Raw genomic sequence first — 24371 nt, forward strand, 5'->3', positions numbered from 1 at the left:
AAATTCAGTTTTCTCTTTTTGCTGATTGTGAATTTTCTTTGTGTTGGCTTTTACTTGTTTAGCTGTGTAATCTGTTGGACTGTTCTCTGCAGTTTGTATCTTGTTTTCTTTGGATATAATTCATCTAAAGTAAGAAAGAAGGGATAATGTATTTGGCTTTCTACTTTTCCTTTTGTGCTAAATTTGCGCTTTGGAAAATTATTATTTCACTCTTCCAATGTCCACGCTTCCAATATCCACATTCTTATACATCACTTACAAAGTGTGGATATTAGGTGTCAATATTTTCCACTTGATGTCCACACTTTATGAGTGGTGTCTACATAATGTGAAAAAAATTGGGAGTGTAAGATAATCACGATCCTTGTACTTTCTACTTATAACCTTTACATTCGTTTACATTTATTATTTCACAAACGTATCTTTAGACGAAACAATATACACATTTTAAATTAAATGTGGAAAAATGTCCTTATTTATGCAAAGCCTTTCATGAACAAATATAAGACAATTACAAACTTGTCCCTTTGGTCTACTTTTGGCCCGTTAATCTATAACAATCTTATTTGGAGGAAACATAAAGAATCTAGCTACTTTAATTATATTTGCAGAAAGCATAAAAAAATCTAGCTATGTTACATAGCCTTGTAGAGTTGCAAAAAATTAACAATAAATTAAACAAGAATTTTTTTTGTTCACAAGTGTTTTTATATATTTTGCAGAAACTTAAATCAAACTATGTACGAATATAAATAAAAATACATATAATTATAATTGACTTGTACAAATAAATTCATAGTAAATTAGAAACAAATGTATTTTTCTATCAAGAATTTTGTAATTCAATCGATACATTATGGTCTTCTCAAAAAATTAAAAAGAAAAAAGAAAAAAAAGACACATCTTGGTGTTTCCAACAAGTCATCCAACCCAATTATATAAAAGAAGTATTTTTCATTAAAAAAAAGTACATTTATTATCACTTAATTAACCTGTTTCTTAAGGGAGAAATTATGAGGTTTTCATGATGGACAAGTGATGTGATCCACTATTTTAATAAAAGACTTATACTTGTTTAAAATTATGGACTTTTAAATAAAAACTGAATACTAACTCAACAATTTTAAACAGATGAGAGTTTTTTATTAGAATGGTAAACCGCATCACTTATTCACCATGAAAACCTTATAATTTCATTTGGGGCACTTGTAACTTCTTAACAAGACCTAGGTTTGGACAAAGCTGATTGATGCATAGCAAGTCTAATGAAAACCATTTAATATAAAGAAATCATATTATCACAATGGTCCAATCAAAAGCTGAGCATCTTGCTAGGGCTGTAAACAAACCAAGTCGATCGTGAACAACTCGGGCTCGACTCAATAAAAAGCTCGTTCATGTTTGTTTGTTTATAAATAAGCCAAACTTGAACCTTAGTTTTCAGCTTGTTTGATAAACAAGCCGAGCCTGAGCAAAAAAATTTGTTCTTGAACAAGCTCGTAAACAATCGGGCTCGATACAACACAAGCCAAGCTTAAGCTCGTGTATAGCTTGATAAAAGGCTTGATATATATTTGCTAAATAAACTAAATATTTTTACATTACACATATTTTAATAATAAAATTTCCCACATGAGACCACTTTTCACTACCCATTACTTTAAGTTTTTTTCTTTCCTTTTTTTTTTTTAAAAAATTTTTTTTATAAACATTTTTAGCAAAACAAATAAATAAATAAAAAAAGACTGGACTTCACGCTTTTTCTAGACTTGAGCTTGAGTTTGAGCTTGATGTTAAGCTCGAGCTTGGCTTGATTAATTTATTAAGCCAAGCCAAGCCGAGCTCAAACTTTTGGGTTTTCCCATGAGCTCGAGTTCAAACATCATATTTATCATATTTAGGCTTGTCTCGAGATCGAGCCAAGCTTGAGCATTTGATTTTTACCGACGAGCCAAGCTCAAACAGGCACTACTCGCTTGAGCTTGGCTTGTTTACAACCCTACATCTTGCTAAAAAAAAAAAAAAAAATTTGAGCAGCTTGCAAATCATTGGACCAAATTGTTCCATTGGCTATTGATTGATTGAAGTTCAATCAATCAATAGCCAATGGAACAATGGACCAACAGTGGCACCAAAAGACAAAAGCTGGTAAACTCAGCCGATCCGAAGAGACTCAAGCCTCATGCGGGTTCAAAGCCTCAAACCACTAGCCCAATTAATAATAATAATAATATTTTTAAAGTTCTGAAAAAGAAAAATCTATTGATTTTTTGACCAAAAACTAAAAAATTCGTCCATTAATATATTTTAAAAGATTTAATAAACAATAATTTCAGAACATTTTCCTCCGAGCAAAGTAAATTTGAAAATAAATTTTATTGAAACATGTATATATTCTTAGAAAACCACTCACAACAAAATTATTGACTTATACCAGCATTTTTAAAGCACTGTTATAGGTCTAAAAAGTGCCGGTATACACCCGATTGGGCTATCTTAGTGCTTTTAATGCTGGTGGTTTCAACCGTTGGCCAATAAGTGTGACAATAGTCCGGGGTAAATTACAATGGCTTTTTTCAAACTGCCAAAATATGTCACGGCGGTTTTGTGAACCTATATTGATGGTTTCAAAAATGGTTGAAATAGCCTTGAGCAAGCTATTCTAGCGGTTTGAAACTGCAGCTATAGGTTTTTTTTATTTTATTTTATTTTATTTTAATTATAGGTTTAGTGGCCATTTGAAACCTCTGCTATAACTCTTTTTATTTTTTATTTTTGAATATATGTTTTAGTGATGGTTTAAATGCGTAGCTGTGGGTCTTTTATTAATATAGGATTTAGTGGTGGTTTAAAATCATAGCCATAGGTTCTTTTTTTTTTTTTTTTTTGGCAAAAATATTTTCCCTACATTTTGTTTTCTCAGCTTGTTTATAGCTAAATAAAAATCAATATAAAATAAATGACTTGATCTAGTTTACGCACGCAATATAGACCCCACAATAATTAAACATATTCAAATTATCAAATTAATATAATACAATAATAAAATTTCTAGCTATTATAATTGTTATACCCAATACAAGACATTCAAAATGTCTACAACCATATCAAAGTTGCAAACCATTTAATACATTTAGTGCAAAAGATAAATTAAATAGTACTCAAATCGAAAAAAAAAACCGCAAGCGGCATATTTCCAATTGAGATTCCCCTAATGATTGATTTTGCGCAGTAGGAGAATGATCACCCGCATTATCACCATCCTAAATATAATAAAGACAATGTTATAACTCTTTTAACAACAATGTTACTAAATAATACAATAAGACTAATCCATTACCAAGTGTTGAGGCCTCGGTTTGAGCGGAAGGATTTTTTTTTTTAATTGAATCGTAAATTGATATATAAAAAATTAGATATTTTATTTCCTGACAATAATTATAAGGGCATATTTAGCTTGGATTATTTTAATTAATTTAATCACTAAATATGATTCAATTACTTTTTGTAATAAATTAATGTTTAATTAAGTTGATTAGTTTTAAGCCGGTAGGATGGTATCTCCCCATATATGCCTTAAGTGCATGGAAAGTGTTGTGGCCTCGATTTGAGTGGAGGGAAAAATTGTTTAATTTTGTATCGTAAATTGATATATAAAAAATTAGATATTTTATTGATAGGCCAAGAATGTGTTGACCCCTTGTGATAAATTAACTAATTAATTTAGTCAAGTGGATTAATTAAGTTAATTAACATGCAAAGCGTGTGGTAGCACAAACAAATCACCAATTAACTAAAGTATGTAGCGGAAAATAAATTGACATGGTGATTTGTTTACGAATGGGGAAAACCTACACGACAAAAACCCCACCAGATGATTTTAAGGTCACCACTCTCGAGAATCCACTATTATCAAAACAAGCAGTTACAAGTAAAGGAATCCTAGTACCTTATACCAATTGTTAGGGCATATGTGTTTCACTTGTTAGGAACATATGTCACTACTTTATGTAATTGGCTTATCCTTTGACAAAACACACTTTAGTTGTATTTGGGTAGATTTAGGATGTGTTTAAATACTTCAAGAAACCATGTTTCAAGATTAAGTGTTGAAGCCTTCAAGTTTGTCCAAGAAAACAAGTTGATAGTGCAAATTCATTAAAACTCGACAGCTGGCTCAACAGCTGCATCTATCGAGCTTAAGAAAGCTGTTCAAAGACTGGTGTGCTTGACTCCTACTTGACAGCTTCTCGACACCTCCTATCTGTCGAGGTTTAAGAATTTCATAATTCTAATATGATTTTTTTGGGATTCGTGAATATGTCTTTGGGCTTTCTTTTCTCCTAACTCTAGACATATAAAATGATTGTTTTAAGGGCCGTCAAATAATTCACAAGTTGCACAAGCATTGAGCAAACTCTGTTCAAGAAAATTGTGACTAGAGACGAAATTCTTGCCCTAGTTCATCTCTTTCTCTTGAAGAAGTTGCTGTGTAAGTGCACCGTAGGGTTTTGTGACCAAGCATTTTCTTGATCTTCATCGTGTGGATGAACTGAAAAACTTTGCAACCAACAATCTTCTTAGTTGGTGATTGAAGTTGCGTACTGGGATCCGCGCAATTAGTTAGTCACGTACTTGGGAGTCGTGCATCAGAAAGGGAAACTGTCACTACAGAACAAGTCCAATTGGGTATTGGGGTAAAGGATCAACTGTAGGTTGGTAAGGTACTTGAGATTCCTTTACTTGTAACTGCTTGTTGTGATAATAGTGGAGTTTTGGGAGTAGTAACCTTAAAATCACCCGGTGGGGTTTTTGTCGTTAGGTTTTCTCCATCCGTAAACAAATCACCGTGTTATTTATTTTCTGCTGCATAATTAGTTTATTGGTGATTTGTTTGTGCTACCATGCGTTTGCATGATAAATTGATTAATTAATAACTTGGCTAATTAATTAATTAATTTCTATCACAAGGGGTCATTCAGTTTGTGGCCTATCACCAACTTACAGTTGAACCCTTACCCCACTACCCAATTGGACTTGTTCTGTAGTGACAATCTCTCATTTCAATGGATGGCTCCTAGTACATGACTAACAAATTTCGCAGATCCCAGTACGCAACTTAATCATCAACTTGAGAAAGATGTTGACTGCAAAGTTCTTTAGTTCAACACACAATGAAGATCAAGAAGCTCATTGGTCACAAAACCCTATGGTGTATAAACACAGCAGCTTCTTCAAGAGAAAGATAAACTAGGGTATATGTCTCCGGTTCACAATATGCTTGTGAAAAACTTTTGCATTAAGTTGCATCAGTTGTGACGACCCTTAAAACAATTCTTATTTATGTTTAGGGTTGTGAGAAAAGAAAGTCTAAACACATACTCACGGATTGGATGAAAAACAGCTCTGAAAAAGTAAGTTTCGTAAACCTCGACAGATAGGGTATCTATCGAGATAGCTGTTGAGCTTTGGGCTTCATAGTTTTTTAAATCTCGATAGATGCTACTTATCGAGTTTTAAAATCCTACACTTTCTCACTTGATTCTTGAACAGACTTGCATGGTTTTAACACTTGAACTTGAAATCTTGTTTCTTAAAGCATTAAACACAACGTAGATCTATCCAATTACAAGTAAAGTGCGTTTTGTCAATGGATTAGCCAATTACATAAAATGTTGACATATGTTCCTAACATTGAATCACATATGTCCTAACAATCTTCCCCTTTAGCAATCCGTGATAAAACCATAACAAACAAATGAACATATGAGTGAAGTCATAAATCACTCAACTCATATTCACTTGTTGAATACAATAAAATCTATTCTAACACAAACTCTTGAAAAACTTTGCAAGAAGAGAGTTTATGGCAAGTAGACTTTGACAACCTGTATTTCTAAAACACTTTAAACAAAATTGATCAAGGCATCTTTGTATGAAACATAAATATAAGATTGCATACAAGATATAAGAAACATGTGTATAAAGAAAGAAAAGAAACAACACATGGAGAGATAGGTGAATAACATACATCAATGTATAACCCAAATATAAATACAATGTATGTCAAGTGGTCACAAGACCATTATACAATGAAATAATATATCTAAAATAGAAAGAAAAGAAAAGATACAAGAATCCTCACTACATCCCTCAAAGAATATGAACACTCCCCCTAACAAAAATCTCCTAAACTAACCCTCCCTCTATGAGTATGACTACTCTCATCGAAAAAACTACTCCCCTTTTTTGTCATGAGTGACAAAGGGTAAGTATATCATGTATACATCTTGTCATCACTAGGTGAGCTAGTATCTCCATTCTCATCATCATTATCGTCGTCAGAGTCATCGTCATCGTCCTCGGATGCCTCGGCAGAAGGAAAGGGAGACACCACAAAACCATCAAGTCGAGCCTATCGTCTGGCAATACGGCCAACACGGGTGTTCACCTGACACAACTCATTACTATGTGTGTCAAGGTGAGCATCCATGCGCTGTAGCTCCGCCATGATCGCCTCGAGGGTCACACCACTCGCTGAGGAAGAAGGTGTAGATGTGGAAGGAGCAGAAGCAGTGGGAGGAGCTGCCATCTGTGTCTGGGGTGATCGCGGTCAGAGCTGTGCATCGCTCCGTCGAACAACAACAGCGTTTATGGCACCCATCACGGAAAAATATGGAAGATTGAGTTCCTCTATTCATGACAACAGGGGTTAATGGATCACACAACAAAAATTAACACCTAATTGGAGTGTGCCTGCTCTGATACCACTTGATAGACTAAGAATGTATTGATACTTTATGATAAATTAACCAATTAATTTAGCCAAGTGAATTAATTAAGTTAATTAACATGCAAAACGCGTGGTAGTACAAACAAATCACCAATTAACTGAAGTATGCAGCGAAAAATAAATTGACACGGTGATTTGTTTATGAATGGGGAAAATCTATACGGCAAAAACCCCATCGAGTGATTTTTAGGTCACTATTCCCGAGAATCCACTATTATCAAAACAAGCGGTTACAAGTAAAGGAATCCTAGTACCTCATACCAACCTATAGTTGAACCCTTATTCCAATACCCAATTGGACTTGTTCTGTAGTGACAATCTCTCCTTTCAATGCATGGCTCCTAGTACGTGACTAATCAATTGCACAGATCCCAGTACGTGACTTAATCATCAACTTGAGAAAGATGTTGACTACAAAATTCTTTAGTTCATCACACAATGAAGATCAAGAAACTCCTTGGTCACAAAACCCTACGGTGTACAAATACAGCAGCTTCTTCAAGAGAAAGATGAATTGGGGCATATGTCTTCGGTTCACAATATGCTTATGAAAAACTTTTGTATTGAGTTGCATCAGCTGTGATGGCCCTTAAAACAATCCCTATATATGTTTAGGGTTGTGAGAAAAGAAAACCTAAACACATACTCACGGATTGGATGAAAAACAGCTCTGAAAAACTGAGTTTTATAAACCTCAACAGATAAGGTATCTATGGAGATAGTTGTCGAGGTTCGGGATTCACAGCTTTTTAAACCTCAATAGATGCTAGCTGTAAAAGTTTTAAAGTCCTTCACTTTCTCCTTTGATTCTTGGATAGACTTGCATGGTTTTAATACTTGAACTTGAAATCTTGTTTCTTGAAGTATTAAACACATCCTAAATTTACCCAATTACAAGTAAAATGCGTTTTGTCAAAAGATTAGCCAATTACATAAAATGTTGACATATGTTCCTAACATTGAATCATATATGTCCTAATATTTATTTTTTGACAATAATTATAAGGGCATATTTCGCTTGGATTGTTTTAATTAATTTAATCACTAATATGATTCAACTGCTTTTTGTAATTAATTAATGGTTAATTAAATTAAAATAAAGTTTATTAGTTTTAAGCCAATGGGCTGGTATCTTCCCATGCCTTAAGTGCCTAGGGGATGCTGTGCTTGGGGTATCTTCCCATGTTGAGCTAGCTGTAGAAGTTTTAAAATCATACACTTTCTCATTTGATTCTTGGACAGACTTGCATGACTTTAACACTTGAACTTGAAATCTTGTTTCTTGAAGCATTAAACACATCTTAGATTTATCAAATTACAAGTAAAATGCGTTTTGTCAAAAGATTAGCTAATTACATAAAATGTTGACATATGTTCCTAACATTGAATTACATATGTCCTAATATTTATTTTTTGACAGTAATTATAAGGGCATATTTAGCTTGGATTGTTTTAATTAATTTAATCACTAATATGATTCAATTGCTTTTTGTAATTAATTAATGGTTAATTAAATTAAAATAAAGTTTATTAGTTTTAAGCCAATGGGATGGTATCTTCCCATGCCTTAAGTGCCTGGGGGATGCTGTGGCCTCAGTTTGAGTGGCCACTTTTTTTAAAATTGAATTGTAAGTAGACATATAAAAAATTAGATATTTTATTTTCTAACAATAACTATAAAGGCATATTTTGCTTGGATTATTTTAATTAATTTAATCACTAAATATGATTCAATTGCTTTTTGTAATAAATTAATGTTAAATTAAATTAAAAAGAAAGGACAACCTTTAAGCTAATGGCCCCCTGATTCAAAAAAAAAAAAAATTTATTAGTTTATATATTCTAGAAGTCTAAATTCAAAAAATTTATATCTAATCTCTCTAAATTTTTTAAAAAATAGTCATTTCAAATTAAATGTTGGTCTAAATAATCTTAATAATAAAATGATTATTTGAGTCATAAGTGTTTTATATTATAGTTTGCTCGTTTTATGTTGTTTGAGTGCCTTTAGTTTTGTTTGTATATATGTCTGGGTGCCTTTATAAAATGATTATCAATTAAATGTTTAAATTTCAAATTATTGTAGTATTACATTATGCATAAAAATTAGTTTATAGATAAAATAGTAAATAACATCTGATTAGTATGAAATTTGACATGTGTGTTAAGAACATAAATAATATATAATTTGAACAAAGTTTAGTTATAAAATTAGTTGTGATCTAAGGCTATAACCTTATTCAATATCTTTTTATTGGAGATAAATTTTGACAAATCCACCATTGTATTATATCTTTTTCTTATATCCTCCATACTTGTGAAATTTCTAGAAAATTGAAGATTAATAGCTATGTCATCAATAAATTATTTAAATTATAAGTTTTTGTAGTATAAAATTATGCATAAAATATAAGCTTATAGATCATATAGTAAATAATATCTAATTGATATCAAATATTATATATATATATATATATATATAAAGAGTATGAAGAACATGCAATTCAATGATTAGAGTTTTAAAATATGTAGTAATGTTTATTTTATTGAGTAAATTTGTCCATATTGTTGGGTTAAGATAGCTTGACCTCGGTTAATTATTCAATTACTCAAGTTGATTAATTAAGTTTAATTCCATGCAAAATGTGAAGACACCAACAAATCACCAAAAATACTAAGTTCAACGGCAAATAAATTAGGCACGGTGATTTGTTGACAAATGGGGAAAAATCTCGCAAGTCAAAAACCCCACTGGGTGATTTTAAAATCACCACTCTCAAGAATTCACTAATTAATAATCAAGCCGTTACAAGTATATGGAATCTTACCAACTATCCTGGTCTATCCCAAAATACCAACCTATAGTTGAACCTTTGCTCCAATACTCAATTGGACTTGATCTTGTAGTAGCCTTCTTTCCTTTGATGTACAAACCTCCAATTTGTGACTAACCCTTTGCATGGATCCTAGTACGTGACTAACTCCAGCAACTTGAATAAATGTTGTTGGCTGCAAAGTTTTTCACTTCATTAACAATGAAGATTAGAAAGTACTTGGTTACAAAATCCTATGGCGTACAAATGCAGTAGCTTTCCTTTGATGCACAAACCTCCAATTTGTGACTAACCCTTTGCATGGATCCTAGTACGTGACTAACTCCAGCAACTTGAATAAATGTTGTTGGCTGCAAAGTTTTTCACTTCATTAACAATGAAGATTAGAAAGTACTTGGTTACAAAATCTTATGGCGTACAAATGCAGTAGCTTCTCACAAAGAAAATAAGTCTTTTGGTTTCTATATTCGTGTGCGACGGCTCTTAAAATAAGCCTTATATATGTTTAGGGTTGTGAAAAAATAAACCTTAAACAAATACACAAGACTAGGCTGAATTTCAGATCTGAAAATTCTGAAATCGTAATTCTCAATAGATCGAGTTTCACATTAAGTCTCGATAGCAGACATCTCTCGAGCTATCTATCGAGACTTAATGTACAACTTTTCTTCACTTGTTTTTTGGACCAATTTTCATGTCTTTAATACTTGACTTGAACAACATGTTTTTTTCAAGTACTATACCCATCTTAGATCTACCCAATTACAAGAAAAATACATTTGTCAAAGAATTAATCAATTACAATAAAATATGACCCTAACACATATAATTCAATGATTAGATTTTCAAAATATGTAGTCATGTTAATTTTATTAGTAGGAGTTGTAGTCCTAGGTTATTACCAAGTTTGTAGTCAAACTTTATCTTAAATAAATTATACTCATACACACCAAACTAAGGGGTAGTATTTTTCATCAAAAAAAAAAAAAAAACTAAGGGGTAGTATTTATGTACTAATATTTTTAATCAGTTAAAAAAAATGAATACATTATATTTATAGTCACAACATAATGACAAATAAATTAGAAAGATAATGAAGAGCCTGGGTTAATGTAATATAATTTTTTTAAACAACTCATTTAGTTAATGTGGCATAACATTCCATAACAAATTTTGTAACAACAAAATTATGAAAATTATTATTTTTATTAAAATACACCAACATTCCATAGGAAATTTTTATTTATTATTTTTATTAAAATACACCACCATATGCTTATGAAGCTAGTACTTAGATCCATTTGAGAACATCAGAGGTTGAAACCCATGTTGAAGACTTGCTTGCCAAACTTTCTCCATGTTGGACATTGTGTAACCACACTCATGCTCATTCCATCCTTCTAATGCATGCACTATCCCAGCTATACGCCATGCACTCATCACCCTTCTTGGCAACCAGTTCTGCGATCAAATTGAAAGCTTTCTATAATTGTTGCTTGGAGAGAATGCTCTATCAAAACTCAAAAGTGGCATTTACTTTAAAATTTGGTTATAGTTTGTAAAATTGAATGTAGATGCTCAAGACAAAACATCATTTAAAGTAATATTACGAACCTCACAAGAGTGGACATTCTCAAGAGAAGTGGGAATTAACATTGCCGGTGTGTCATGGTATAGGCAGTCATTTCGAAATTTCTTTGGTGGAAATTGTGAATAGGGAATAAATAATGTTCCTTTCGGTACTTTTAACTGTTCTTCTTCAGTCAATCCATCTCCCACTAACCATATCTATAAGATAGTAGAATGTTTAGGTGAAGAAATTAAATGGTCTCAATTAATTTGTGAATAATAATTTAAATCTTTAGGAATAAGGTAACAATAACAAATATTTTATGTTATAACTATAAAGGTTGAGATAATGGATCAGGAAAAGTATTTTATGATTCACCTTTTGACTGTAACTTTTGGAAAGGATCAAACTATTCTCTGAGGTCACCTCCAACGATTTGCTAAGCTTCATATACTCATCCTCCTGTAATGTAGCTACCTAAAATGAGCTCAACACATGTTAGAAGATAAAAAAATTTGAAAACATATATCTAAGCAGTGGGGCTATGGTTGGCCATGAGCCCCCTGGCCTTTTAAAATTCTTCCTCCCTCTCATATTTTTTTATAAAGAATAAAAATTTATATGTAAAATTTAACTATTAGTTCTCTTAAATTTTAAAAAAATTATACTACATTTATTACTTTTATGGCATACGTAATTCAGTTTGTATCCAATATATATTTTTAGACAAATAGATAGGCTTATCTAAATGATTGATGCATCATTTTTTTAAATTACTTTTATACCATAATATACGTAAATCACTAAATCAAAGCGTCATTTATTTTAAATATCTCATTTTGAAATAGAAAATATCTTCTACTTTTGTTAAAATTTTCGTTTAGAGAATTAAAGATATGGAAACTATAATATTATTTTTACTTTTATTTTATTGTTATAAGAAATGAAAATTGCGAAATTTGTGGTTAGGAGCTAGAGATCCATATTTTATGTCATTTATGAAAAGTAAAGTTATTATTTTAATTTTTTTTATTCTTATATTTTTCTCATATTACATTGTATATATTTAGGCACGTAAAGTGACATTTAATATTTTAAGTATATGTTTCTCAAAAAAAAAAAAAAAAAATTAAATATTTAAATTGAGTAAATCTTTTTATGTTTCATCACAATGTTTGAAATTATCAGTATACTTCAATAGTATAGTCTCTAAATTAGTTTTAAAATATTTGAAAATATTAATTATGATCGCCATGGTTTTAGTTATATATGAGAAAATAATAAGTTTTAAATCATATTACAATTATACTTTTTATCTTACCAAAATTAGCTTGACCCCTTGAAAAAAGTTTCAGACTTCGACACTAATTTTAACCCCTGCTATAGAGTATAGACTATATATGAACGTAGAATTTGATGCTAGGTTGGTTAGATGAAACATTAAATCAAATACCAGGACCGTATCTAAAGCTTATTTTTGTGGTGAGAAACAAAGAATAAGTAATGGGGCTGCACCTTTTGCTTTCAAAATAATGTTCCACTTCCAATTATGAGTACCGGTCTTATAATAACATGAATATGAGGGGTTAAACATACCTGAATGCCCAGTTTGCATAAATAAACTGCAATTGCACAGGCAACCTTAGTGATTTTGCCTCGAAGGAGCACTTGGGTTGTCCCTTTGGGAATGCTATTTAGCACAATGGCAGCTGCGAGGCTGCTTCCATCTACCACCTTTATTTTCAGTTGAGGAATCCTCTTGACATAGACTCCACCATATTCGTTGAGTTCCTCACCCTACAAAACCTTCGATGTATTGAGAGAGAGAGAGAGAGAGAGAGAGAGAGAGAGAGAGAGAGAGAGAGAGAGAGAGAGAGAGAGAGAGAGAGAGAGAGAGAGAGAGAGAGAGAGAGAGAGAGAGAGAGAGACCTAGCTATCATATGTGGGTATGTTGGGTATAGTATACACATGTCAGTAGAAGTCTCATATATCCCCAAAAGAAATTGAATGACAAGAAATTTAAGAATTAACATAATATAATCGAGTCAAATTCTTTTTAAATTTTTGGATTAAGTGTCAATATATTTTATATAAGACTTTATTAATCTCTCTAAGTTGATATCTCACTAACACCATTGCAAAAAAAAACAAATTTAAAGGCCACCGATATTTCACATAAGAAAAAAAGTCCCATTGACCGAGTAAATTAAGTCTCTAATTAAGAGCACTCACATCAGTGCTTGTATGATAGAAATAGTATCACATTTTAGCCAACCAAACCCAAAATTCACCCATATCAATTCAAGCAAAGTTTGTAAAAATACATGGTTATTATAATAATTGTGTAAATTTATACTGACACTATTCATTATGCATTTTATTTATTTTTTTTTTATTTTAGGTTCATTTATTTTAAAATTACATAAAGAAAAAGGGAAAACTGATACTTGCCTGGTTCAAGAGACCCAGACTTAACACTTTAACGCCTTTTTTCTCTGCTTCAAGTATGGCTTGCTCAATCAAATCATTGATAGAGTTCTCATGCCATCGCAAAAAGTACTGTAACAATATGTAGATAAATAGGTAAGCAAAATAGCATAATTATTGATTGAAAATTTGGAATACATTGGTTACCAACAAGTTTACTTTATAAACGATAAAAATGCTTGTTTAAGTTGGGGAAGAAACATCTTACAAAACTACAAAATTAAGAGCTGGTGGTGAAGATTTTTCTTACTTGTACACTATACTTCGGGATGACCCAAGTTTGCAAGGTGAGCATATTGAACTGGTTCCTCTCAACAACAAATGTATGACCATAAATCCATGTTAACATCATAGACAATAATGTCAGGGGCCACATTAACCACATGTACCATTTTGAGGTGTGAGGGCTAGAGGCCAAGGAAGAAAGTCCAAGCCTTAAATGATAGATCGAGTCTGGTGTTGTGAGATGTGTTAGATGCACTACATGTGGCACTTTTTCTTTCTTCTTGAGAGAAATTTCATATAGTGTGTCACTGGATTTGTCCATAGTACCATAGATGTAATCATAAAGAGGCATGAAAAGACAGTAGTTGGTTCGAAATTGTGTATGATGTAGAGAGTGAAACCTGCGGTTAGCGAAATTGTTAGAATATTTATTAAGTACTCAAGTTAATATAAGATATATATATATATATATATATTTTATAAATTTAAATTCTTGAGATAAGTGATTTTTTATAGTTTATTTTTATTTTTATTTTTTTTAAGAATTCTCATGTAAAATGAGGTGTTCTTCTGTTTCAAATATCAAATGCATAAGGTACGATCAATTTTTTTTATTTATTTATTTATTTTTGTGTGTGTGTGTGTGGGGGGGGGGGGGGGGGAAGGTGCTATCAGTATCTTGATAATTAAGAGAGCATGTCTAGCTATTTCCCTAATAAACAAATTTGAACTTTTTGGTAAGATTTTAAGGGTGAGTTTGGTTCAGCTTTTTGTAAAAGTGCATAATGAAAAAGTGGAGTTTTCAAAAAGTGCATAATTGAAAAAGTGCATTTTCAAAAAGTTGAGTGTTTGGTAAAAGCTGTTAAAAAGTGCTTTTTGAAAAAGCTGAGTGTTTGGCTAGCACTTATAAAAGTGACAATTTGAGGGATAAATTACCAAAAAGGACAATGTATATATAAGAGCATCTCCAGCAGGTTAGACAAATTTTTGTGCTGTTTGGACAATCAACAGTGACATTTATCTTTTGCCTATCCACTTTTTTAATTTTTATTTTGTAATCAAATTTATTCTTTTTTAATATTTATTTTTCTTTTTCTATTCATTTTCAACAATTACTGAAATCATATTTTTACTCATCAATATTAGCTAATTACTTAAAATTTATTGTGAAAATATTGTGAAAATATTGTGGTCATATTTTAAAATTATGATTTCTAATACTTTTCCTTTTTTTTTTCCTCCATTCGTTACCTTTCCCTTTTTTTTTTTTTTTTCTCTTGTAATTTATCCACCACACACGTGTACACTATTTTGTCCTATTCTTCTCCTTTTTCCCACACCTCCACCTTCCAGAAGGCTCTCTCATTCTCTCATTCTTTCATTTTTCCTTTTTCCTTTTCCCTTTGTTTCCAGAAGGCTCTCTCAATTCCAAAGCTCTCCGGCTCTCTCAATTGCTTCTCTCTCTTTTTTTTTTTTTTTTTTTTTTTTTTTTTTTTTTTTTTCCACTTGATTTCCAAAAGATCTCCACTTCCGCTTCTTGACTTATATGAAGCAAATTGCTCGCGGACCTGAACTGAAAATTGAGAAGCCTCACGACCTGAAGTGAACACTGTAGGTTCGGTCTTTCTTCGTCTTCATCTTCTTCTTCCTCTTCTTCTTTCTTTCTGTCTTTCTATGTGTTTATGGTTGTTTGGCCGTGGGTTTGTGCTATTTGATTTCTGTATTTTTGGATTGTGGTTTGTGTTTTGGGTAATGATTTTAATCTTCGTCTTCATCTTCTTCTTCCTCTTCTTCTTATTTCTTTCTGTCTGTCTATGTGTATTTTTGGTATGTGTTTTTGGATTGTGGCCGTGGGTTTGTGATGGGTATTTTCGTAATTTTAATTTTGCAACGGTAACCCACTGAAAACGCGCATTGCGCGTTTTCATTTATGGACCCCTGAGAGTCCATAAAAATTTTCGCGTTTCTCCTAATTTTTGGTCTATGCCCAAAACGCAACTTTTATCAAAAAGTTGTGTTTTGAGCTTAACCAAACGCATATTTTGGCTTGGCTTTTTTCAAAAAGCGCTTTTTGGGTTCAAAATGTGGAAACAAACGGGCACTAATACACAGTAACTTACAGTAACTTTTTATTATATTAATATCTTTAAGATCTTACTCTGAATGACATGCTTATGTTAAATTTCATGTTAATTGGACATTGTTTCCTATTTAATTCGCGAACTCATCTTTAAGGTGGTGTTAAAAGTTGTGACAAAAATTAAGTTGTGTTCCTAGATTTTCTTACCTTCTTTTTTGTTCCTAATTTTAAGATTAAAAAAAAAAAAAAAAAAACTTATAACTTAAACATTCTATATAAGAGTATGAAACAACAATTGATCTCTATCTGTCTTGAAATTTTGCAATAATTGTGAAAGTTATAAGAAGAAAATATAATCTAATGTTAAATTTATCAAAATATACGTCTAATAAAAAAAATTAAAATTATTAAATGGCGGAACATTATTAAAAGCTACACCTAATATAACTTTAATAATGCTTTTCATTAATGTAAAATAACTCATGCATCCAAGTATATGATCAAACCTATGGTCTCATGCTACCAATGTCCATGGGTGAAATGCCAGTTGGTTTACAATCTACTGGTTAAATTTACATAAATCAATAAATATCTATGTTCTTGTTTTCATAAGCTAGTTCAGTATACCATGTTGAAATCAGCATCCTTTGGAAATCGGTCATCTTAACAAATAATTTGGTGATTTTTGGAACAATCCAAATTAATTTTAAGTAGTTGCATACATTTTTTTCTTCACGTTTCCTTTTTTCTTTAATGCGTGTATGTTTAGACGCACATATATGTGCGAAAAGAGAGAATAATAAATCAAGAACTTAAATAAAGAATTATATAGAAGATAAGGGTTATGACTTACGAAGGAGTGTACATGAGAAACTTGAGCGGAGGAAACAAAGAGAACAACCACTTTGGAATAAACTCAAAATTACAGTGACCCATGTTGTTCATGAAATCAACATAAGTAAAATAACCGACAATAGAGGCCACAGAAGCAGTTCCCGTCAAGATGAGTGTCATTATTGTTATAGAAAAGAGCATGTAATATATTATAAGCTCAGAAAATGGATGTACGACAGCTGCCATAAAAAAAATGAAAAAGAAGTTATTTTAAGGAAGTTCGAAATCTTAACATATCTTCCGAGGGTAGCACAAATGATTAAGCCTATGGCATAAACATAACGGGCATGATACATAACTTATAAATGAAGGTTATTATTAGTTTGAATCTTCCCTCTCCTCTCTCTCTCTCTCTCTCTCTCTCTCTTTTTTTTTTTTTTTTGAGTTTTTAAGTTGACCATCAACTTGTGGGACATTACTGATTTATAATAATAATAATTATTATTATATGTTTACATTTATTGTGCATAGAATTAATTGTATACATTTCTATGAATAGTGTACAATATTATAGCTCATGCAAATGTGTACAATATTATATAAATTTGTTTAGTTTGCAAAGTAAAATTTACATGAATTGTGAATGTGCATAAAGACATAATTTTCCATAATAATAATAATTAAAAAAAATGTATTTTTTATTATTATTCTAAAAGCCTCCCATGGCACCATCTACTTGCATGAATGTGATCAGGTAAAGTATTAATTGATAAAATTCATCAATTTGTGACTAATGATAATTTATGAAAAGGCAAATGCAATAAAAACATATAGTAATAGGTTTTACACGTGATGGGCTCTGTGATAATTGAGGAATGATGGTGAGAATGATAGCGAGAGTAAAGGTAATGGTGGTGCAATGCTCTATGAAGCCAATAGTAGAGGAACTCCACTGGACCCGCATGAAGTAGAATTGCTAGAATCACTCCATCTGTTCTCCAAATGGGAAGGTGTGAACTCCCTGGCACAGTAGTGTTGACTAGGTATAATATGATTCCATTCAGAATTATTTGGTCATCCCTAAATATTAACCAAAAAAAACGTAAGATTACAATTTCTACTTAATTTTTATGTGCGTTAATTAGATTTTGTCAATTTGTTTATATATGTTGCACCTGAACCTTGCATATTAATAGTTTGTAAGGTGCAACATATGTGAATAAATTGATAAAATCAAATGCATGTAAATATAGTTTGTGTGCATTTTCGATGAGGCTAGGTGTGAATAGTTATGACTCATTCAAATTCTCTGCTCCCATACAGTGGCGGAGCCACTTGATGACCCAAATTTTTTGAAAAAAATGATTTTTCCTTAAAATATCTTAAATAATTTGATAATTTTTAAATAATCTTATCATTTTGTCCCCCATACATGATAATATACATACATATTTAAAAAAGTCTAAAAATAAACAATTTTCATTTAAATAAAATACAATCTATAAATATATATATCAACAAATTACAACAATTAGACATTCATTATCTTTAAAATGAACACATAGGTATTTTAACAATTATCTCAATAAATAAAAGTGAAAAAATTGAGTTATGAAGTATTGTATATTACTATTTTACATTTCATACCAAAAAAAAAAAAAAAAAATTATATATGGCCTTCCCAAAGATAAATTTCTGGCTTCGCCAATGCTCCCATAGGCCTAGTCCAGCAGGTAGGGTATCACTATGGTCACGTTTAGGTAGAAGACGCCAATTCAAGTTGCTTCCTATCTTCTTCTTTTTTTTTTTTCTTTTTTTTTTTTTTTTCAGCAAAAAAAAAAAAAAAAAATTGTTTGTGTGTGTATATATAAAAATAAAATTAATACTAACCAACTTTGCTCTCTGTCGACTTGTTCAAATTGAAGACTCTTGTCAACAAGTAGGTTGTTGCCTTTTGCATTTTGGTAACGAGAAATACTAATCCATATTTGGTTGTGAAGCATCCTCCATAACAGAAGTGGGAGTATGAAAAAGTTGGTAAGGTCCCTTTTACTCTCTTCCTTGAATAGAAATGAGTATATGCTGTGTACCGCCCATGGAGCCAAGATCAAATACTTCGATTGAATGAAACAATGAGAAGTTAGTATACGAAGTGCAAACCATTTAATCATATATACTTGTTTCTTTCCAAAAACAAAGAAAAAAAGAAGAAGAAGACATAGGGTGTGTTTGGATATCATTTATTTGCTGAAAACTGAAAACTTATTGCCGAAAACACTGTAGCAAAATAATTTTTAAAGCTGTGAATAGTGTTATGGGATTCAAATTAACTTAGAAATCTGTGTTTTGCTGACTTTTGTGAGTCTGTGAATAATACCCATGAGACCCACTAAAAAAACGCAGAACGCACGGATTGGGCAAAACACCCAATCCAAACGCACGCATAATTAAGCTTTTTTTTAAGTTCAAGTCTATATATACATGTATGTATATTCCCAAAACTCAAGTATGTGTATGCATGCATATCTTTTGAGGTTAAACGTATAGCCAAGTATATATATTTTTCCTTTCTTATACAGTAGTCCAAATCCGAACTCGTCCTCGAAGGTGAACCAAAAAATCGAGTACTAAGCCCTAGTAAGCCACATTTCACAAACAAAATAACAACCAAAACGCTTTTTTTTTTTTTTTTTTTTTTTTTCCATCATAAATAAAGGATATATATTGAAACAAAGAGAACGTTGTAGCAGCCGTGGACCAAACTCCATAATACAGCCAACAACTACAAGGAGGCAGAGAAAAAAGAATACAACAACATACATAGAAAAGAATCCAAGAAACAAAGGACTCCAAATATAATATTGTCATAAAACCTAAAATAAAGAAAGCTTCACTGACAACCAAGAAGGCAAGAACCCTAACTTTAAAGCAAAAATTTTGTGGGGTGTGTGTGACTGACTGTGTGTACAAAGAGAGAGATGTAACTTGGAAGGATTAGACAAAGACACCACCTTAAAGCTTCCAAGATGCTTCCATGGCCAATCGGAGAGAATTCCTGGATTAGAAGCCATTCTTTCTTTACTACTTCACTTGCTCTGCATGCAACCCTCCGAAGGCTCATATATATATATATATATATATATACTATACGCTATTAACCTTCTTCATTAATGCGGGCCCATTACAACTACTTTTATATTAATTTTTTTTTTTTTTTTTTATAAAAGAAAAAAAAAACACATAAAATGTGTGTTTGTTGTAGATGACTGATGCTAGTGCCATAACTTGTGGCACAACTTATGTCACAAGTTGTGGCACAACTGCCCATGTGGCGAGTTGTGGTTGGTGGAAGAGTGATGATGGATTCATGTGCGGACACCCCTTCACCAATCACAACTCACCACATGGGCGAGTTGTGACACTAGCATTGCTCATGATAGATAAGGCGATCTATAATTTAAAAAGTTATGATATGAGTATGATAGCTAACTGATTAAAAACAAAAAAAGAGATGGCTGACGGTATTTGCAACTATATTGTCATGATAATAAAGCGCCAATTTTTTCATCAAACTTGTTAAGATATAGTGTAAAAAAAGAGGTAAACAGGTTAATTTTTTTTTTTCCTATAGTCAAATGGATTCATATCAAATAAGTCAATCTATATTGTCATGATAATTAAGCGCCCATTTTTTCATTAAAAAAAATGTCAATTTTGTGTTAGCTCTTGTTTAATTTGCAATCAATTTGAAATTATTTGGTTCATTATTTGTGTTAAGATAATATAAACTCGTTTAACTCATATAAATAAATTAGATATTTTTTTTTTTTTTGAGAAAGAAATAAATTAGATTTTATCCAACATAAATTTAAATTTTAAATAAGTCTAAATAATATATACAATTTTAATGGTTATATTTGTACGATCTTAACAGATTGGGACTTAAGGCAATGTTAACATCTTCAAATGCCTTAATAGTTACATTTGTACACTTTTAACAGATTGAGACTTAAGGCAATATTAACATCTTTAAATGCCTTAATAGTTATATTTGACAAATTTAACAGATTGAGACTTAAGGCAATGTTAACATCTTCAAATTAGCATGTTTATATTTGATATTACTTAAATAATATTTAGTTAATACTCTATATTATAAAAATTTTATTTAATTTTTTTTTAAAATTTTTAATATGACTAATTTGATTTCAACACACGATTTATGTGTGCTGGAAGCTACTTCTTAGTACGTTCTGTGATAGCGTATTGCATTAAAAAGGTAAATAATTAGTTTAATTAGTCACATGAAAATAAACAATTAACCTTGACCCTATGTTTGGTTGCACGGAATGGAAGGGAAGGGAAGAGAAGAGGAAATAGTAAGAAAAGGAAAAGGGGAAATTAAAAAATTAATTATGAGGATATTTAATTAATTTCAGAAAAAATAAAAGACTTTTCAAGGGTATATGAGACTATAAGAGTAGTTTTTTGGATATGTTGAGCACTTCAATCAAAATTGGAGGCAATGTTTAAAAAAAAAAAAAAAAAATTTGAACCCAATCTGAAATGAAATTCATGATGGCATCATGTACTAACATATGTCAAATTCCATAATATTTAGTGACGCTTAACGCCCAACGCCTAACTTATATCTGTAAAACCAACATAATCTCCGTCCTTTTCTGATAGATTCAATGAATAGCTTAATAAACCAAACTGTCTCTTTTTTTCCAAGATAAATTTTATTTTAATTGGGGCCAAAGGAAACTCCTTTCATGATCATCATAATAATGCAATTAAGTCGGCTAACCACCTTCTTAAGAAAAAAAAAGTCGGTTAACCAGGTTGTGAAGCATACTAAGAACATAAACATAATTACTACTGTGCATTCTTGGTGCGGTGGTCACTCTACAAGTATAAATATTTGTAGGGAGTGGGGGCTAAGGACCGGGGTTCAAGTCTCTAGGAGGGAACTTTACACATATATACACTTAGATTATGTTAGAGTAGAAATTCTATCTTGTATATATAAAAAAAATAAATAAATAAATAAAAAAAAGTTATGTATACTATAAGTTATAAGTCATGTCGCTCAATTGACATATATTTTTTTTTTTTATAATATTTTTAACAGAATCATCTAAGGTCTAAATTCTCCCTTTCCTAACTATCAAATTATTTATAAAAAAGAAAAAAAGAAAAAAAAAGATAAATCATGCATACTTCTACTTATATCATATGAACATCTTTTGCAAGTTACTATTAAAAGCCTTATAATTGATGATATAGATTTCTCACTTGATAAATTGTCAGTACCATATTTTATTTGTCCTCTTTTTATGTGTTAAAGTCTAGTTTAATTTAAAAGGTCAAAAATTGTATTTTGATGGTTTCGGTGTAGACAAGATTTAAATCCAAATCTCTTATTAAAAAAAAAAAAAAAAAAAAAAAAAAAAAAAAACTTTACCAATTAAATTAACTAAAACCCAAATATATGTGTCTGTGTGACCTCCTCATTCAATAATGCTACAGACCTAACAAATTTCATATCTTTTTTTTTTCTTCATAATATTGGAGATAACAAATTGTGATTAGTGCAACATTATTTTTATGTGAGACCATTAAAAACACTCACATCGTACATGAATCACAATCTATCACTTCAACTTGTAAAAAGTTGCATGAAATTTATTATGTGCTAAGACTTATTTGGCCTAATTTCTTCCCAAATTATTCAATTCATTTGACTTATTTATAACTTTTAAATTTTCTTTAAAAACCCCACAATTTTATAGGTATAAAATACAATAAGTCAAACCAATACCAGGAACCGTACTAATTTAGATGTAAATGCTCATGTTTATGTTTTTTTTTTTTTTTTTTTATGGGAGGTAAATGCTTATGTTAAAAAAAAAAAAAAGGCAATGCGCGTTTATATCATTACCATTTATACTACGGATGGCTTTAGGAAAGAAGGGAATTGAAGTGAGAGAAATAATAGAACCTTAAGAAAAATAGACATCAATATACTTGTTAGGTTACAAAGTCTTAGGATTTTATGTATTTAAAACTCTAATTTGTATTGTTGGCAAACCATGATCAAAACAATGTTTTAGAAGTGTTTTAGTCTAGCTCAAAGTTATTCTTTTATGTAAAGTCGGAATCGAGTTAAAGCAGGAAAGCATTGTGCCTTTCGGCCTGGCTCGATCGATCGAAAGACAGGCTCGATTGATCGAAACTCGGGCAAACTGATTTTCTGCAGATTTGTCCAACTCAGCCCTAAGTGTTTTAAAACGTTTTTAGGGTTTCTTATTTGTCCTAAGTATAAAAGGCAAACCCTAGCCACGTTTTAGTGTTGCTTATAATTGCGGTTTGTGTAAATCTCTTGTGAGATCTAGAGGAGCTTTCTTTTACACAAATTTAGGGTTTTCAAAGAGAAGATTTATCTACACCTTGATGATCAATTCAGTTGCTGCCATTGAAGCTTAAAGAAAACACAAGCGGGTGTGCTTGTATCTGGTGGTGAATCCAAGAAAGAAAGAGTCCGTGGATTTGGAGCTTGCACGTGGTCATGTCAGTAAGTTCTACTGGTTGGTAGCAATAAGAAGTCGAGCATGGGAGCTTGTAAGTCTTATTGTATGAACTCCGATTCTTTCAAGATAGTGGATTCAAGTTTACCTTGAGGATAGCTAGGTCAAATCCTCCCCAGGTTTTTTACCGGTTTGGTTTCCTAGGTGATCATATCTTGTGTTATTTATTTTTCACTACTTTGCATGATTTGATCTTTGATATTGTGATAGCCTAGACTTGTTTAATTGGATTTAGTAACAACTTGGCTAATTCCCTAGGTTAAATCAATTGTTTAAGGGGTCTAAAAACTATCAAGTGGTATCAGAGTGGGTAGTTCTTTTGTTGTTGATCATTTGATCACTGAGCTGATCCTTGACCCCTACTGTCATGGAACACGGACACTCTCTAGTTATTCCTCCCCACTTTGATGGGAATAATTGTGCTAATTGGAAAGTAAGGATGAAAGCATTCCTGAAATCCATTGATGAGAGAGTGTGGAACTCCGTTGAATACGGATGGGAGAAGCCTACTACTCCTGTTAGTGAGTGAGAAACTTCTCAAAAAGAAGCAGCTGTGTTTAATAGCAAGGCTATGAATGCGATCTTTAACGCTGTTTCTATGGAGGAATTTAAGAGAATCTCTAATGTTGAGGTTGCTCATACTGCTTGGAATATCCTCCAGACTGTGCATGAAGGTACAAAGGCTGTCAAAATCAATAAATTGCAGCAATTGACTTCTAAATTTGAAAGCATTAGGATGTCTGATGATGAATCTTTTGATGAATTCTATGTTAAATTGAATGATATTGTTAATTCTGCTTTTAACTTGGGTGAAATCTATGATCAACCTAAAATTGTTAGGAAGATTCTTAGATCTTTAACTGAAGACTTTAGACCCAAGGTGACTGCCATTACTGAAAACAAGGATGTGGACTCCATCCCTGTTGATAAACTTGTAGGATCTCTTCAATCTTATGAG

The 24371-nt window shown here is 31.4% G+C and overlaps 1 protein-coding gene across 1 annotated transcript; it reads right to left on the reverse strand.

Moving 5' to 3' along the window:
• Window positions 1-10814: 10814 nt before the first annotated feature.
• LOC126706781 (very-long-chain aldehyde decarbonylase CER1-like) lies at window positions 10815-19931 on the reverse strand. The gene is made up of 10 exons (XM_050406331.1): window positions 19835-19931; window positions 18714-18937; window positions 17671-17903; window positions 16843-17062; window positions 13935-14310; window positions 13649-13756; window positions 12794-12994; window positions 11576-11674; window positions 11242-11415; window positions 10815-11088 (listed from the first exon to the last, which is right to left on the reverse strand). Exons 1-10 carry the CDS (start codon window positions 19892-19894, stop codon window positions 10912-10914), a joined length of 1872 nt encoding a protein of 623 aa, XP_050262288.1. The 5' UTR covers window positions 19895-19931; the 3' UTR covers window positions 10815-10911.
• Window positions 19932-24371: the final 4440 nt, after the last annotated feature.

Source organism: Quercus robur, chromosome 11, assembly GCF_932294415.1.
Source record: "Quercus robur chromosome 11, dhQueRobu3.1, whole genome shotgun sequence".
Lineage (NCBI taxonomy): Eukaryota > Viridiplantae > Streptophyta > Magnoliopsida > Fagales > Fagaceae > Quercus > Quercus robur.